We start from the raw sequence: 19,426 nt of genomic DNA, 5'->3' as shown, positions 1-19,426 counted from the left end.
GTGAGTTAAATTTGGAGTCACTTCTTATGAAACCGGGAAACAGGAACGAAGTGAGTTTGACTGGTTCTTCGGTTTTAAGAAATTCTTCCGCTCTAGAACGTTATTCTAAACAAAGAAACATGTAGAAAAAACAACACAAGGAAACATTTTTTCTGTAAATCGCTGCCAGACGGTAGAGATTGGGAAAGTTTAAACACACTTACTGAACGTTACTAATTTTAATAGCTCAGAAACGTCAAGAAAACTGGAGATACTTCCGCATTGTCGAAAGGATTTTACCTCGTCAGGTCCAAGTGGCTTCCGGTTAATTATATAAATTAAAGCTATATTTCAGAACTACAAAAATTTAGGAGAAAACATCAACAACATTCCTAAATTATCATAAATTAAAAGCCAATAGTCTCATGGCCAAGCGCTCTACAACTACCAACCTATTGCTATGTGTCTTGTCCGATGTTCAATGGCTGGCAGATGTACGTTGTATACCCAAGATTTTCCTCGCGACATCGTGTTAACTAACTTGGTCCTACTTGGCTTTGGTTCTAATCGCCCTTATTCTGAATAACGTCGTATCGTTTTTTCGCTCGTATTCCATTCGTATTCCCAATAACGCTAGCAAAATCAAAGGTAGCTATGATTCGATCGAACCACATTCGATCGAAAAATCAATACGTCGTTATTCAGAATAAGGGCGAATATCCTACGAAAGATACCTCAGGGATCGTAGTTCAGCAATAAAAATTGATTATTCGACTCCTGAAATTGGTTGAATTATTTCAAGTTCCCCAAAGCTGTCACTTCAGGCCATTGTTATTTTTACTGTACTTAATCCACAGATAATAAACAGCATCCTTGTTTGTTAAAGTAATCAAGTACCAATTCGCAACAATGATTTCAACGAGTTTTCACATGCGTGCTTTACACAGCTTTTTTAAAAAAGTTTGTACTGATTAGGATGTTTGGTCACTGTGCTTAAACGGCATTCTCTGAAGGGTTCCCACCTGTCGTTCGCTGGTGTACGATCGTATTAAAGAAGTGCGTGGAAAGCAATGTGGTGGAAACAGGTGGGGCAAACACAACTCTTTTGTGTTAGTAAAATTACCTTTGCTTCAGCGAGCAAGTTAAACTCAAAACCACGTGCTTGCTTTTGTCATACCGTTCGGATTAGATGGCATTGAATCAAAGGATGTTTATTTTTTATGCATGTTGTCATATCGAACTATTTACAAATTTTTGGTAACCAGCGAAATCAAGCCATGTGGTCTGCACCACCTGTTTATATCCCGTTGTGTGGAAAGTGGAAACGATTTTCCCTACGTTATTGTGAATAACTTTAACATCCCCACCGCAGACTTTACTAGCTTTGTTCGTTCATGGAATGATCACAGATAATCAGATCGAACCCAGAATTGTAGAATAGGGCAAAAACATTTATATCTTCAGTCGTAAGAAAACGTTGTATTTTTTTTCATATTTTGAAAATTGCTGTATATTGTATATACATTTATTGTGGATAAATCATTAAAATTACTCTTCACGTTCAGTATCCAGTGTATGGATCAAGTTCATTTTTCTAAATTGAAAAACAAATTCTTATCATCTACAGTTAGTTTATCAGTTTACTTTAGTTGTAGGGATACATGAGTTTTGTAGCATCAATTTAAATAGATTAGACAGCAAGTTTGCTGTCTTCTAAAAATCGTCCCTGCCAGCCAGTCAGCCGGCCTCGACTTCTAAGCATTATTGTGAATCCCGTTCATGTACTCATCCATCTCCTTGTCCAGCGAAGATTTCGTGTTGGCCATATACTGATCCAGCTCTTTGTCGAGGTCTTCTCTGCTCTTGGACGGCGCCGATGATCTGCGTCCTTCGGAAGCTAAAAATCGCATGGAAAAAAGTAAAAAGAAAGCAATATACAACTGATACGATGCTTCTTCATCTCTTATAGTCGTACTACTACTGACCGTTGCGACCGTTGCGTTGTCCGCTACGCGCGCGATTCAGTGACGTGGCTCGACCACGGGAGCGCGAACGTCCGCGGTATGGTGCTCCACCCATGGCTCCGAAATATCCACCTCCTCTGCAAGTAGAAGCGAAGACGAAGGACGGCTTAGGATCGGACCCGACGGGAATAACCGTGTGTTGTTTTGTGTTATTTCGTTTGGTGGAATGAAAAAAGTTTTGCTTTTCCCACGGTTCAAGCAAAATTGAGCGGGTTGTCCTGTTGAATTAACACAACCCGAAAGGACAGGTTTTATGGAGAATTTTGGAAAGCAATTTTAATAAAATTATAACCCAACAACCGCGTGAATCGTGCGCGCTAAGCTAAGAGTCTGGTATCAAGAACCTTAGCACATGCACGAAACTTTTAGTTCTACTAATAGTAAGTAGCAGCATTTGTAGCAGCAAGAGATACCACAAGATCTGTTCACTGTCTAGAACTGCGCATAAATGCATCATCAAAATATTTGCATCAAATATTAGTACGAGACAGATGTAATTCCCGGCATTTTCAAAATTGTTTCGAACTAATTTGATTGATTTCTCAAATCTCTACCATTAACATATCTCGTCAAAAAATAAAGTGCACTTTTCACTTGTTAATGTTTCTGACAAAATGGTCATTTGACATAATGTTTATTTGACATAATAGCCATTTTCCAAAATCAATGAAACTTTTGGAAATGTAGCCCTAAAAAAAGTCCTTTCAAGCCAGTTGTCGTATGGTCGATCACCAAACTCGAAGGATTCTTAATGTTAATAAGATCGTAGCACCAACCATGCAAACGATTCTGTACACTAAGAATCGACTGCGAAGTCTGTTGAAACAAAATGATTGATTTCCACAAGAGGAATGTAATGCCAAGACCTAGTTTTCAGCACTAAAAGAGCTAGGGCGCACAACAAAAGGTCTAATCACAGATGACCGAATCACCAATTGAAGTGACGCCATAAAATTTCTCAGTCCACTCAAAGCTAAGCGTTTTCCTGGCAAATAATCTTTAAACCTAGGTCCTAGATAATGTCAGTTACATATTCGCGAAATTGAAATTCAATTCTGTGACCTAATTACTACTCAAATTTCCGCCGTTGATATTTTTAATTTTCCGAATAAAATCTGTACAGTGTCTTTAAAGTCCTGAAATTGATTTTAGAGGTGTGGAAATGTGAAACTATTTATTTTATCAAATTTAAAAATAAGTTTGCAGATAAAGAATTGAAGAAATTTAAAATCACTCGAAGTTACTCAGTCAGCCAATTGCCAATGTTTGAAAGCAATGAGAATGATCCGAAAGGTAGGGAATTGGGTGCCGTATGAATTGAAGCCAAGGGACGCCGAACGTCGTTCTTCACATGCGAACCACTGCGCTAACGGCACAGAAGAAAAGGTTTTTTTTCAAAGGAATTGTTACTGGCCCTTATTACAGTTCTCACTTCCACTTTCACATTCACTTTACTTACATGTCACTTCACTTGATTTTACCTATTACCAGTATCAGGCATAGTGAAGTGATCACTGTGGTGGAAAAACACTAAAACGACAAAGTAATTTTGCAACTAGACAACTGTCCCTCATATGTTGCACAGCCGGCAAAAACATACTTAGAACCGCTCAAATAGAAAGAAGAACTAATCATTGACTTCAAATAGATGAAAATGACGAGAAATAAAGGTCGCTCTCGGCTCCACTTGCAAATTATGAGAACGAGTTCCATGTCCAGTCAACGACATAAACGGAACAGTAGTTTCAAAATTGTGTTCTTCCTTTCATATACCGTTTCAGTCATTTTCGGTTTTCAGTGAAAATCGTATACTGGGCAGTGTCGATATTTTACCGAAGCTTCGAGAATCGATAATGACAGTAAAAAAACGAATATGAGACTGTTGGATTGTATTCCTTCATTGAGAATGCGTGACAATTTTAAGCTCTGATGGGAAGTCCTACCCCACCCATTGCTCCTTCCGATTACTATCGATGCAGCAAGGCTTGGCTTGGTTCGTGGAATCCGTCCAAATATGTCGAATTTCTTAAAATTTCTCCATGGATTGCAGATTTTATTTTTTTCAAGAATCCCATACGGAATTCCTAAATTTAATTTGGAGCCGACTTCCGGTTCCGGAGTTATAGGGTAAAATGTGCTAAATATTGTACATCGTCACAAACTGGCGAAACAAAAACCGTAAAAAATGTTGTAAACTGGACTCAAAACCGTTATTCTCAATCTTAGGGTCAAGTAAAAGGTTTTATGGTCCAAAAATTTCTGCATATTTTTGGATACAACAAAAATTCAAATCGTCGTTTAGAGTACGATGGCAGAATTGTATAAAACCTTCAAAATTTGAATAATAACTAGTTGAGTTTGTACGTCATGTTAGCTGGTGGCCGTACGAATCGACTTCGATTATGCTGGTTCTCGGGTTCCGGTGTTGGAAGTGCATAGAATAGTGAACCCACTTCGTTTTCTTAACCTACGATGACCTACGCAACCAAAGCACTATTTCATTATGTTTGTTTTAATAGTTAATGCACAAACAATCTCTTGATTGAGAAAGGCATCACTACACCACTAGGTGGATTAAAACAAGTTGTTTTTTTATGTTTAGTAAAACAATCAAACAAAAATCCTAACTAGAAAACAAGTTATTCAGAAATTAGGCGTTTGGCACCCCAAACCAGTACAACAAAAGTTAGTATAACGAAAGACGTAATCCTACGTCAAAATAACTTGTGCCACACACAATTCTGTCAATCGGCGCTACGACAAACGGGATTATACCGAATGGCGTTGTGACAAACAGTGTAGCTCTAATGACTGTAAGACGAAAAAGAGAGTTGTCTAATCAAATTGGAAAATGATTCTAATTCTCTCAAACTGTACCTTTCATCATAAACGAGTTGTTCAATGCCCCGTGCATTTATAGATGGGCCCACTTTAACCACAGATAACAGATATTCGGAAATCTCAAAACTGTTCAAATTTATTTTTGCACTCTATTGACGATAGACGTGAGTTCGGTACAGACGGTTATTGCTGACATAAAGTCATCGAACTCTGCAGAACCAGATGCCAGACCGGCGGGCTCCTCAGCTGTTCAAAAAAGTAATACTGACTCCCATTTTTAATCAGAAGTGATGATTGTGTTTCCGAAGAATTTCCCCAGGGGAATCATCTGGGGTCTCTGATTTTTTTACTGTGCTTCAATGATGTAATTTTGTCGTGAACACGACTTACTTTACTATGGGGCACCTTTTCAAAACTTTCCCTGTACAAGAATGGGCAGAGCTTTATCGCGAATATCTCTTGATGTACTTAACCCAACAACATAATTTATTCTACAGGCTATCGGAAATATGATCAGGAATTTGTGATTAAATCTCCACAGCGTGAGCAGTGGCGTTTCGTCCTTATGTGCAACTCGTGCGCTGCACAATCGGTCCAATTGAAGGAATTCACTGCATCGCTATCTGCATTCTCTTTTTAGCCAATACGCAGCGCTCTGAACTCGAGCACTTAGCCTCGATACGAAATAGGTTTAATAGAAAAAAATCCCATCAAAAAGTATATCGATATTTCATTATATTAAAAAATACAGGTGAATATCAATTCTTCAATCTTTAGTTTTCACTTACAACGAACTGTTACATCTGATATAATCAGTGCACAACCCGTAAATATTTCCACGAGACGCCACTGAGCGTGAGATAACCATAAATAACTGAAAAACAAAATTTTCAGAAGCTTTTCGAAATTATGAAGGAAATTGATCACATTTGCTTGCCTTTTTCGCACCCGGACGACAGTTTTGAGGTAGCCAGGATAATTTGATTAGCTACATTACACAATTTGGCCCATCTGAATGCCATAAATTAATTCCGAACAGCATTTTGATAGTTGCTTTCACTGAAACATTATCAAATCCGAAATGAAACAATCCACATCAAAATTCTGTATGTTGCTATTTGGAACCATAATTGTATACCCAAAGAATTATGGGAAATTTTACTTCACTATACTGTATACGGCCTATTTTTCAACCAGTTGTACACCCCGATTCTGTATTTCGTTCGAGTCAGATTGTTTCGATCGAATACGATATTTGGCATTATGTAACTCGATCGAGTTCGAGTTTTCCATACAAAAGCATCACTCGATCGAATTAGAGAATGCAAATTTTTACATTCATTCGACAAAATACGATTCGATCGAAATACAGAATAGGGATGGTAGTTTGTAGTGGAACTTTCTGTTGATTTGCTATATAAAATGCATAGAACTGACTCAGAAGTGATTCATTTCGCATTTGGTTGTCAGCCTGGAAATAGATGACGGAAGTCAGCGGTATTCATCGGAATTCAAACTCAACTCTCCATCACGAACGCCTTCATAAAAGGTTCTTTTGAATACCTAGAGTGTATAGTTCTAAATTCTAGTAGTGAAAGCTTGCACAATTCACACAATTGATCAACTAATTGATATTCGAAAGTATAAAAAGGAGTGACAGTTTTATTCGTATTCACGACATCCAGATATGTCTCTGACATTACACAGTCGTACTTTTTTTTTCTCGTCATTATTCGCAGCTTTGAAGGTGCGGAGTTCCTTAAACGGCAATTCACAATCTTTGCGGATTGATGCAAAACCAATCACCGTAGATTGCCTTGGAATAATCCTCTTCAATGGCCGACATCGTTAATCGCGTATCATCTGGGTTCGACTTCATCCTTCCACGTAATACAACACAAGCCAACTTTTTAAGTACATAGTATTTAAAATTATCATTAGGACTACAATTGGCCGTAAGAATAAAACGTAGCTAGTTTGAGTTTCGATAGTAATTGTTGGATAACATTCCTGTCAAAGAAAGAGACCAGCAGTAATGAAAGCACTACTCAAAAGCAAATTGGACTTGAACACAAATTTGACCGCTATAAATATAGTTGTCTACATTTGGACTATTGATATAATTTCGTCGAATACAAGACATTAAAATTAAAGCGAGGAGAGTCAAGGTTTTTGGTTCACGTGTTCGAAGTTCTTCGAAATTTCCAGAACAATAATGAACCTGTGTTGTTTTCACAATGAATGAATAAAATTGAAACATTGCGTACTGCTTTTGCGTTCGTGAAAAAATACTCTCAGACTAGATACTCAAATCAATCAAATTAGCTCATAACAAAAGTTCTCGCATTTAGCCGAAACGATTTGTTTTACAGAAACTGTTTGACATTAGATTCCCATCAAAACAAAACTATTGAAAATTCAATTTCGGTAAAAAAAAAGAAGCTTTCCCCCCCGTGGCCGATTCCCAAGCATCCTTCTTCGATTTTTCATTTGCTGGGTAGCTACAAAAAGAGAAATTATTACGGAGTGCACTAGCAGTCCAGTGATGATGGCAGAATGATACCAAACAAATGCTTAACGTTTTATACCAAACCAGGTGATTCGATCTCTATCTCTAGCCAGACAAGCCAGACCGTCATCGCAGGTTGAGGTTCTCTTCCTGGCAGATGGACCAGAGCCACGGTTGACGACGTTCCATGAGCTGCCTGCAGCGATTGTTGATCCACCAGATGTCGGAGCGGTAGTTGATAGAAAAAGAATTTCCTGCTCATGGTTTTCCTGTTCATGAAGAAATTGCCCGACTTCTGGTTTTGCGTCTTACCAAAGGGCTACTACTGCAACAACTACAAGAAAAGGGCTTGATCGAGCGTACTTTGTTCGGGAGAAGCACTAACAAAGTGCAGTTAATTTTGGAGGAGTACAACCGGTTTTGTGCGTGATGTGAATGTTCAGTAACCTAGGATGTTTTTAGATACAGTTTGGTCAGGAGAGCGATTTAGATCAGACGGTCAATGATAGGCTTCCAAGAGTAAGAGCGTTAAAAGTCAATTTTCACTAAGCACATCAATCCCCAACTGTTTTCACTGATGTTTCAAAAATAGTTCCACTACAGCAATCCAACAACTTTTGATCTACGAGTCCTTAGCATCCATATGGCATGCTTCATTTGGAAAATAATGTGTGTTTCGGGTTAACCAACCAGCATCTGTACTAGATGAACCTAATAATCCGAACGCTCGATCCTGCTTCTGATTGATTTCCTTTCAACACTCCTCCTTCTTTAACTCCCTCTTTCATTTTTTTTCATGTTATCCTCTAAGAATGGGATTTTATAAGAAATTAGATGTGAGTAGAAATACGCCTTTGTTTATACGCGTCACACTGCACGGCATTTTACGGAGCGTCCAACCCAAGGCTCAACAGATATTGGGATGTGTCCAACATCAATCCGTTTCCCAGGAAACTAATTGTTTTAAGTTTTCTCGTTGTAACCAACGGATCATTACCTCTGCGGGTTTCGTCCGGGTCTTCCTCCGTTCCTATCATTCTGATAAGGGGGGCCGCCTCCTCCACGGCGAAGGCCTCGTTTGCCGAACCAACCGCGACTTCCGCGGTATCCATTGATGGCCGGTCGGTTGGTACGGTTCGAGCCAAGTCGACCGTTAACGCTTCCGTAGCGTTGATTTGAACGTGAACTAGTTCGCGACATGTACCCATTTCCACGGCCCCGTCGTACCATGGAGCGTCCGCGTGGGTACCCACCACCGTAGCCGGCGCCACCGCCATCGCCACCACCACCACTGCCGCTTCCAAGCCGATTTCCGATGTTACCGTTTCCATTGAAACCATTCACACCGCCACTGCGTGATCTGTCACGATTAGCCGTGATGCGTGACCGTGAACGGGACGCATGGGGACGCGACCGTGACTGAGAATTCGAACGGTCTCGGTTTCCCCGGGATCTGGATCGTCCACCGGAAGAATTTGTACGATGCAACTGGTGGCGGGAACCGCGGGAGCGACTGCGGGGTCTTCTATGATTGTGACCAAGACGGGATGTGATGTTTTGCTGCGAGCCGGTGCGATAGAAGGCCTGACGTTCGACGTAGTCGGCGTTCATTCTGGAAAAAAGAGGAAATAATTATTTGAATGCTACTGTGAAGTAATGTTCGTTTTTATTGGGAAATTTTCTTTATTGTAAAATTTTGCAGAAAAGAGTTTAGTCATGGGAGGGACAAAAGATGTTCTGAACAGTATAGCACAGTAAAACGAATTGACAGTAACAAATCGGTGATTTCGCGATTGAGGTCAATCGTTATTGACTTTAAACGGTGTCACATTCGCCTTTCGAAACCAGAAATAGAAACTTTGCTTAAGAAGACAATGCACAGCGGTCTAAAGAAAGTTACTGAAATACAACTGAACAAAGGCAATAGTGCAATACACATTCAATTCGCAATTGAGAGCGAGGCAATCAAATTCAGAGCTGACAACAAGAACAAACACTATGTAATGTATGAAAACGTGAAGTATCACCACTTTATCGTTTATTCAGAACCTCATTAACTACAGCAGTTTTTCCGGATTTATGGAAAGCTTCGTTTATGTTTACAAGAAAGGCGACAAAAGTGATATGAACAACTACCGCGGTATCACTTCTCTTAGCGCAATTCCTAAATTGTTCGAAAAAGTAATTCTGACTCAAATTTTCAACCATTGTAAGCAGTACATTGATGATACTCAACACGGGTTTATGCCGAAGCGTTCAACAGCTACCAACCTTGTATCTTTTACATCTTACATAACAAACGCTATGTCAGGCGGGTTGCAGACGGACGTTATCTATACAGATCTCTCTTCCGCTTTCGATAAAATCAATCATAAGAGCACAATTGCAAAATTAAATCGACTCGGCTTCGGTGCAAACGTCATTCAATGGATACAATCATATCTCAGCAATCGACGTCTTACTATCGAAATTGATGATTGTGTTTCCGAAGAATTTGTCGCAACGTCTGGAATTCCACAGGGGAGTCATCTTGGCCCTTTGATTTTCTTACTGTACTTCAATGATGTAAATCTTTGTCAGGATGAACCACGAGTTTCTTTCGCTGATGACCTCAAGATCTATCATACCATTCGCAGCTCAGAAGATGCGGCATTCCTTCAACGGCAATTGGAAATCTTTGCGAATTTGTGCAAAACCAATCATATGATAGTGAATCCCGAAAAGTGCTCTATCATTACGTTCACAAAGGAAAAGTTATCGTTCAAATTCGAATATTATCTTGAAGGATTCATGATTAGTAGATCCACATGCGTCAAAGATCTTGGTGTGTTTCTCGATGAGCAGTTATCGTTCAAACAGCACATTAACTACATTGTTGCGAAAGTTTCTCGCTGTTAGGGATTCATATGTAGAATGACTAAGCTCTTCAATGATATTTATTGCCTGAAGACTCTATACTGTACACTCGTTCGTTCTACTTTAGAATATTGCTCAGTAGTCTGGAATCCTCTTTACCCACATGGAGCTCATAGAATAGAATCTATACAACGTAGATTCGTACGTTTTGTTCTTCGACGATTACCTTGGAATGATCCACATCAACTGCCGAACTATGAAAGTCGCGGATTGTTGATTGATCTTGACACACTACAAGTACGACGAGAGCTGTCGCGTGCTTTGATGATAGCTGATATTTTGAATGATAGGATTGACTGCCCCGCTTTGCTTCGTGAGGTTAATATCAATGTTCGTCCTCGTGCTCTCCGTAACAACGCCTTCCTTCGTTTTCCTCTATGTCGCACCAACTATGGAACAAACGGTGCCTTTATAGGCTTGCAAAGATCGTTCTATCGTGTATCATCTGGATTTGACTTCAACCTTCCACGCAAAACAATTCAAGCAAAATTTTTTACTTAGTATTAGAAATTATCATTAGGACTACAATGTGTCTGTTGATTTTACAATAATAAACTATAAACAAACCGGTGTTTGTGGAGGATTGTGCAATCGAAGTGCACGTGTATGATATTCCTTCATTGACTGGAGATAAAAATGGAAAAATTCTCTCCATCGAGCAGTGGAAGACATTATTACTGTTTCCTGAATAGAGTGCAAGTCTTGCGCATGCAAACCTTGTGAGGAAATATACAAAAAGTCATCTAGACCCGTGGAGTTGAACGAAAAAAAACGTGCTTAATCCACCTAGCAGCGGAATGATATCTTTTTTTATCAATCCGCATGTGTTTTTTGCGTGTGATTTCCTCGGTGTTTTTAGTTTTCATGAAATTGTTTTCACGACCCGTTTAAATGACAGTTTGAAATTTCAATCACTCATCACCTATTAATTTTGGAACAGCAAAACGAATCGAAGATGGAAATTGTATGAAACCTTAAAATTATTCCTATCAATCTAAACGTGTGACAATCGATTAAGCATTTCATGAGATGTAGAAGTGAGTTCCTCTTGAAAGTGTTTGTCATTATTTATGGTACTTCCAGGAACGGTATTCAGAGACCAGTACACTGAAGTCTTTTTTTATGCGAATTTACGTACCGCATAAAAAAAACCGCATAAAAAAAACCGCATAACTCTGAAAATTCGCATAAAAACAGTCGCATAAAAAAAACCGCATAAAAAAAGACCTCAGTGTATAACCAAAAATAGTTCGTATGTCCATGAATTAGTATGACGAATAAATTGAAATAGTTTCAAGTCCAAATTTGGTATCGTCATCTTTTATGACGGTTTGAATTTTAAAAACTCATCACCCTGTAATTTCAAAATTGGAAGTCGGCATCGGATAAAATTCACCAATTTTGTATGGGAAGTTTATTTTAATTTGAATTTCTGTTTATTAAATTCGTTTTGGCCTTTTTTCTGCTTCTCTATTCCAGATACTTTCGAGCATGGAGTTCGGAAATCGGTGTAGCCGAAGTCAGTTAAATTCGCCTAATATATTGTTAATCATTTCGTTAAATTCGAAATTTTTGAAAATCAGTGTTGCCATCTTAGAGAAATCGTAGTGCGTTCCACATAAAGTTTTTGGGTACCTTTCGAGATCGAAAATCGAATAACGGTAAAACTGAAATAAGTTTATTTGGTCATCGACTCTCAAAATCTGTGAACCCAATGAACCCAATAAATTTATTTAAATTTTTTACACTATTCACACTGTATCTCTTGAACCGAAAGTCGGATCTGATTAAAAACCAAGCAGTTTTTATAGGACCTTAAGGAGCAAGACTCTTTGCAAGCGTAGGCTCACTAATTGAGGATTGAAGTACTTTTGGGGCATCTCGATGTATAAATAGTATAGAGCCTTTTTCTAGTCATCTTGGGATTTTGGATACACGTAACCTATTTCTTCCGAGCGCACATGACCGTTTTTATTATTTTTTTGGTATACATATAATTGAAATTAAATCAATAAGGAAAATGATTAAATCGGTAGTAAAATGTGATTAGGGCATATCGCACGATAGGCCTTTGCGAATGTTACAAAATATAATGCTCATTGCTCGGCTCTACAACATTGATTAACACAATAATCGATATAATCTCGTAGATAGAAGCCCAATCTACAAAATTGTGCGCAATATGCTTGAATTTCATGTTTAAAGCTTGAGTAATGAACATTATTTTTCGTAACTTTTAAAAAGGGCATATCGCACGATATGCCCTAATCACATGTTAGTACCGAAATAAGAAACCATAATCCCTAAAATAGAAACTTGGCACTGTAAAAAACAACTACAATCTATGCCTGCAATTTCAAAGCATTTGGAATAGAGTTTTCTTCGTTTCTTCCGGAAGGGAAAGTGGAAATATCAGTTCGGCGGGAAAATTATAAACTGGATAATGGCACAGCGAACCTAACACAATATAGTCATGACCAGGGCTTCGGCCATGGGTACAACAGATTGTCGTATGAACATACGCTATTTAAATTGTAGTAATATATTTTCCCGGTTTTCCACTAAAATTGCCGACTTTTTCCCGGTCACTTAACACCCTGAAAATATTGCCAGTGTCGAAAAAGGCGACAAATTATCGATTCGTCATCGTGTGCAAGAAGTTGGACTTAGTCCATCGATTTTATGGGAAATACTATCTTTTGGTGTCATACAAAATTAAATTGATGCAATAATGAGAGCCTCACGACCATTGTAGGCGCCGCGAATTCAGTAATGGGTTGCTTTATTGGTTGAAGATCCACTTTTTTATCGCAAAATTTTCTCCACTGATGAGGCGCATTTTTGGTTGAATGGATACGTCAAAATTGCTGTATTTAAGATAATCCACACATCGATAAATGTACTGCTTGGTGCGGTCTATGGACTGGAGGAATCATCGGTCCTTATTTCTTTGAAAATGAGAAAGGACGACGCGTAACCCCGTGAATGGAAATCGATACAGAACCATGATCAATGAATTTCTGGTGCCAAATCTTCAAGATATGAATGTGGACGAAATGTAGATTCAACAGGATGGTGCCACTTGTCATACTGCGACCGAAAAAATCAACTTATCTGAAGAACATTTCAACGACAACATTTTTACTAATAATGGGTCGGTGAATTGGCCTCCGCTTTGGTGTGATTTGACACCACTCGATTATTTTTGTGGGATGCGTGAAGTTATGGATTCATAGTGTCAGTAGGATCGTAGTACTAGCAATGCAATGATTCTGTACGCTAAGTGAAGTGTTGAATGCCGAGAAACTATCTACCAAATAAAAAATGACCAATTGAAATCATAATTTGACATGTTCTATTTTATTTTAAATCAGCATGCTCTTAAAAAAACACCCTTTGATTCTAAACCCTCAGTTTTTTCAGGAATCGTCGATTAGAAGTTCAAATTGGCAATCACATTTCTGAAGTTCTTTGCATCATGCGGAATACCACAGGGAAGTCATCTCGGATCGTTAATATTTTTACTGTACTTCAATTATATCAATTCTGCTCTGAAAGATCATCACCTATCGTTTGCTGAAGATGGCAAGATCTACTTAGAAGAAACGCAACTTAGAAGAAACAGCCTTTCTCCAGCGGCAATTATTAAGCTTAGCATTTGCATGAAGAACGTAGGTTTGAGTCCTGCCAAGGAGCACGTATGATATCAAAATATCATCTTTTCGTTCGGCACGTCAGGAAAGACTTAGCACTTCGGTGCTTATTACAAGTGTGTTGCAAATAGCAATAACATTACGTCTACTTAGCGGTTCAAATTGAACTGTTTAAGTTCGCAGTAAGCAGTTCAGTTTGAACTGCTCTGCACTGACGAGTCTAAGACGAAACGTAAAGATAATCATCTTTTATGTTTTGCATTTATTTAACTTTTTCAATTTACGTTATGGTAATTTTTTTATTCCACTCAATCATTGCAACACTGAAATTAGTTTATGGCGACTTTACGTCAAACCAACAAAAATTAATTAATCGTTAAGTGAATTCTGATGGCATGCATTGTAGCTGGTGTTCTACAGTGTGGCCCTGCATATTGCTCTAGTGAATCTTAGAATTTGTGTAACTCACCTAACAAATGACCGCTGTTTGCGGCTATGCTATTAACTCTGCTCCGCATTTGCCTTCGAACATTCCTCGTTCGCACTCGTGCAGTTTTGATACATACTCGAGTATCCTTTTTGTTAGTCTGACAAAATCTCTGGAAAAACTTTACAACCGCGTAAAATATTTCGCAGACTGATGTCTGTATTTTTTCGATCGAAGATGGCGCCGAAAGAAGAGCAAGTGCGAAATGCAATTCTGTGCGGTTGCAATAAAAATCCGGATCTGTCAGTAAGAAAACTTCCTGCAAGCAATTAAAATTTTCGATACTCGTTTGACAATAGCCAAAAAGGTTAGGAGCGGAACAAAAACGGATCTTAGGAACCACCAGAAGGATGCAAAGGTTAAGCAAACATTGCAGAAAAGACCAAATCTTTCGGTACGTAGGTATGAAGTTTTTCAAGGTGAAATCCGTATCAAACCGTATTGATAAAAAAAAGTGACGGATAAAACCCGAGCTCGCAAGTTGTATCGCGATAATGGACGATGAAACTTATGTGATGGAAGAGTTTAAGTAGCTTCCCAGAAAGTGTTTTTATACTGCCATGCAACGGTGTAGGAGAGCATTTCAGGACGAAAAAAGTGGCCAAGTTTCCCAAAAAAAATTATGGTTCGATAGGCAATATGCAGCTAAAGCGTTTTCTTCATACTTTTAAGCAAAAATACGGATGAAATTATTCGTCACGATTTCGAAGGAATTCTCGAATTTTTCCTGTAGCACGGCTCATTAAGTGGCGCACACCTTCTTCGTCTATCGTTTTACCTATCTTATTCCACCAGGTCGTCATCTGATTGATGTCTTTGACAACCTTTCCCTTTGCCTTGAGTCTCCTCTTCATGATTGCCCAGTATTTCTCAATAGAACGGAACTGGGGTAGTTGGGTGGGTTAAGGTTTTTCGGAACAAACAGGACCCCATTCTCTGCATACCATTCTTGAACGACTTTACTGTAATGACAGTTAGCCAAATCTGGTCAAAACATTACGGAATGGTCGTGGGATCGAATGAACGGCAAAATTCGTTTTTGGAGACACTCTTTTTGGTATAGTTCCGATGGCATTGTCTTATTTGTAACGAAAACTTTCGTTTTTTTTTTGCCACAGCTACGAATGCCCTACCAAATCAAAAATTTTCTTGCAAATTTTTCGGCAAAAACAAATTTAAATTTGGCTGGTACATCCCCCCGAGTCGTTGTCAAGTAAAATTTTTGACCTGGGATTTGCCCGAAGTCAGACTTGACATAGGTTTCATAATCCGTCAGAAGACACCCGTCGAACTTGTTTAGCACCTGGTCATATAGTTTCCGAGCACGAATTTTGACCACACTATTCTGTTTTATGGTCCGATTTAGCTGTTTGCTATCTCGATACGACTTGATTCCTTCCCGGAGTCGAGTTCTCATCACGGTACTATGGGCAGCACCGAATTTTCTGGCCAAATCACGGTCCGACAGATTAGGATTCCTCTTAATCGTCTTCAAAATCTTACCACGCAGTTTCCGGTCGACAGTTCCACTCCGACGATTGGCTTGAGGCTTCCGAATCGTCGTCAATGTTTCCTTATATCGTTTGATAACGCGCCATACTGTATTTCTGGGCAATTTCAGCTGTTTAGCTAGCCTAGATGCAGACCACAATGGATTTTCCAAATAACTGTGCACAATTTTTTCCCTTCTTTCGACTTCCATGTTGATTGTTTACAAAGTACAGTCGATTTGCGGAATGTCAAAAATTATACGTGAAGCTGACCAAATTCCCGACACGTGGGCGCCAAGAACTTCCAAATCCGTCCACCAGAAGCGCCACAATATGAGCAAAAGTTTGTTCCAATTCTAAATGAAGCAAGCTTTATATTCGAGCAAGTCAAGCTTTATCACTACCGGAACGGTAAACAAAGAAATATAGCGTGAATAATTCCGAAAGTAGCGATTGCTGTCATTCCTACGCAGCCATAATGTTGCCTCGCTATTGTGGCCTGATTCGGCATCTTGTCACTACGTCAAAGATGTTTTGTGGTGGTATAAAGTGAATAAAGTCCATGTTGTATTGGAAAAGGCGGATCCATCCAGCTGACCAGATTTTCGATTTATCGAGTGGTATTGGACTCTCGCCAAGAGAGAAATCTCTCAATATATACAACAAGCTACAGCTATAGAAAAAGTTTGGAAATTTTGAACAAAAGCAGCTAAATCTGCACAAATCCTATCGGCTCGAGTAAAGAATTAGCCGATTTTTAAAATAATGTATATTTTGAAGTGGATCTCGTTCTCAATTAGTTTTAAGAAATGCATCTAGGATTGAACAAACAGCAAATTTGTTTTAGTCCAAATTTAATCTGTCCAGATTTTGTCTCCAACAAGCCTCAGCTAAAACATTTTCTGCAATGCTCCGTATGGCATATCTTAGAATAGATTGAGTACCGTTTTTTTACCCCGGTTGTAATTATTTGTCAATCACCGGAGTAGATAGATCCTCAATTCATCCAACTATCTTCAAGGGTTTCCGTCGGACTCTCACTGCTATATATTCCACGACAGTACGTACGCTACGTAGTTGCTCCAAATTAAATTTCGGCGTCCGTCGCGACGAGTGTTCTGTCGATAGTTTTGAACGCATACAAACCGCGACAAGGTAGTGGTCCGATTCTATGTCTGCACTGCGGTAGGTTCGGACGTTGATGATGTCAAATAAGAATCGCTCATCGATGAGAACGTGGTCGATTCGGTTTTCCGTCTATTAGTCAGGTGATCTACAGGTGGCTTTGTGGATATCTTTGCGGGGGTTGAATGTGCTTCAGACTACTATTTCTCGGGAAGCAAAGCTCACGCATCGATGATCGTTGTTTATGCCGTCAATGAAAAGTATCACATCCCGTCATTATCGAATTACTCTCTAGAGAAAATACTTGTAAATACCACCCGGGTATTGGCAATTGAGGCCACATATGTATGTTCCGTGTACTTAGCATGGAATTATGGAACACATCCGAATGAAATCTAAGAGAACGATTGCAAGTGTTCCATCCTCGATCCAATATCATGAATCCGCCAAACACCCCATATTAGCTATCGTTTGAAAAGTAATGACAGAATACGGAATTGAACTACTTTCAAAATAAACCAATCAGTTGTTGATGAAACCAATCGGGTTTGGAGAACATGTTCTCAAAAATTGGTTACACATTTTGAGTTATTGAGAATAAGTTCGAATTCCAAATCACACTTCTTAACACACACGTTAGCCGAAAAAACGAACCCTTTTGGCATTGGTTTGCATTCTAAGCTGTCGAATTATTCCAAACTCATGTTACGAAAAACCTATAAAACAAGTAGAACAACTTAGGCTGGTATCTAGCTATAAAAAAGAATCAAGCCCGAAACTAGGTCCCATATCGAGGGTAGTCAAAGCAAAATGTTTTCTCATGCAACAATTCTTCACTCAGCCCCGAAGAAAACGAAAACCTTCCCACATTACCCTACTTCAATCACCGCGACGACTGCAAATCACGCGATGCCCATCGAGTCCCAATTTATGAGTTAAATAGTTCATCAAAATGTTAACTTGTTATTACTACAAATCACCATCGCAGCGACGAAAGCACAACCGTCGTCTTCAACGAAAGTGAATGTTTCCCACTCAAACGTCGAGGGTGAAGTCGTTCTGCAAAATAAAACCCTAATGCTAACTTGCTAGTGGTGAGTTACTTACGTGGCTATATCCGAGAGGCTGTTGGAACGCTGCAGGTGCAGTGAGCCTCCCACCAATGAAAGTGTATTTCCGGCTGCACGACGCAAATTAACTCGCGTAGCGAAATTGCTGCGGTTTAAACGATTCCGACCGGAGCGAATGTTTCTCTGTTCGAAAACAAAAATTAAAATTCATACCGAAATCAACTTGAAAACATCATGCTTACATTTTTGTGACGAAACGCCGAATTCTGTCCCGTATGAAGCCGGTCCAGTTGTCGCAGTAGCTGTCGATTGGCTAGGGAGCCTTTAGTGTTGAGTGAATCCACCGAGTTGGAGCGCTTGCGGCGAAGGATTCCCGTTGACATACCGTTATTCAGTCTACCGAAGGTAGCGTAGTTTTTGTCAGCCGGCGTAACCTTAGACATAACGGTGAAGCGGTCATTCAGCGAAACACCGGTCGAACTGTTGAAGGCAATTTTGCTGCCCGTATTCATGGCGCTTCCTGTTGCTGGCTTTTGTTCAAATTCAAGCTAAAGATGATGCACTTCTTGCCCACTATCAAAGATGGCGGTGTCTGAAAAATAGAAATAACACGCAAAACTAGGTAAGCATTGCTGAACAAGCCGAGAACACCTTCGTCACCTAGCAGAACGCTGTCACTCATCGAAATCTATTCTTGGAAATGAAGTGTGCGTTCGGCATTTTGTTACTTAACAGTGAATTTGCGTTCTGAAGTTGAATTCCTTACCTTTGCAGATAACTTCGTCGCAACTTATGATACTGTATTAAAGCTAATTGAACTGAAATTTTTGCTCTTCTCGAAATGCAACACAGTGCACTTCTAAAAAATGTATAAAACTTCCTTTTGGGGAAGTTTTACACTTCCTACGCACGTTTTTTTCAGCTGCTAACCTTTCTTCAAACTGATGATGAATCTTCAGAAATAAATCCCAACACGACGAAAGAAACGTACCAAACACGTCCGCTCTTGCTGCCGTTCGGTAACTTTGTGAGAGAATGAGAATGAGATATATGTTCGCAGCCAATAGCAGAAGGACTGCGTACTGTGTGTTCTATAAGTTCTAAACGTTTACGTTTTAGTACAACGATTATGATGAAAACATATTACCATCAGGGCTGTGCAAAAAATATTTTGAGAGCTACACTGTGAAATGAAACAATTTGCGTATGACTGCACTCCATCTTACGAATTCTATTCGCTCACTGGAATATCTGACAGCTGGTTGATATTTTCCGGGAACGCAGAGCATTTGTTTAATTTTTGCTATAACTTGGTATGGTAGTTTGTTCAAC

General features: G+C 39.3%; 1 protein-coding gene across 3 annotated transcripts; it reads right to left on the bottom strand.

Annotated features, from left to right (window-relative positions):
• Positions 1-1,513: 1,513 nt before the first annotated feature.
• On the bottom strand, positions 1,514-19,132 carry LOC131427265 (keratin, type I cytoskeletal 9). 3 transcript variants are annotated; one of them, XM_058590287.1, is made up of 6 exons: positions 18,861-19,131; positions 18,337-18,686; positions 18,132-18,277; positions 8,351-8,965; positions 1,965-2,080; positions 1,514-1,876 (listed from the first exon to the last, which is right to left on the bottom strand). In XM_058590287.1, exons 2-6 carry the CDS (start codon positions 18,604-18,606, stop codon positions 1,734-1,736), a joined length of 1,290 nt encoding a protein of 429 aa, XP_058446270.1. In that variant the 5' UTR covers positions 18,607-18,686; positions 18,861-19,131; the 3' UTR covers positions 1,514-1,733. The 3 variants fall into 3 exon arrangements, 1 of the variants encoding a protein (XP_058446270.1); XR_009229250.1 differs by having other exon boundaries at positions 1,844-1,876; positions 1,965-7,345; positions 7,408-8,965; positions 18,861-19,132; XR_009229251.1 differs by having other exon boundaries at positions 1,854-1,876; positions 7,433-8,965; positions 18,861-19,132.
• Between the last annotated feature and the right edge of the window lie 294 nt (positions 19,133-19,426).

This window comes from Malaya genurostris, chromosome 2 (assembly GCF_030247185.1).
Source record: "Malaya genurostris strain Urasoe2022 chromosome 2, Malgen_1.1, whole genome shotgun sequence".
Lineage (NCBI taxonomy): Eukaryota > Metazoa > Arthropoda > Insecta > Diptera > Culicidae > Malaya > Malaya genurostris.
This window is presented reverse-complemented; position numbering and strand designations above follow the sequence as displayed.

Coding starts and splice junctions, on each gene's coding strand:
- LOC131427265 (XM_058590287.1), bottom strand. CDS start 18,606: ATGAATACGGGCAGCAAAATTGCCTTCAACAGTTCGACCGGTGTTTCG. Junction 2,081..8,350: donor CCCGGACGAAACCCGCAGAG/GTAATGATCCGT, acceptor TTCTACTTGCAG/AGGAGGTGGATATTTCGGAG. Junction 1,877..1,964: donor ACAACGCAACGGTCGCAACG/GTCAGTAGTAGT, acceptor TGCGATTTTTAG/CTTCCGAAGGACGCAGATCA.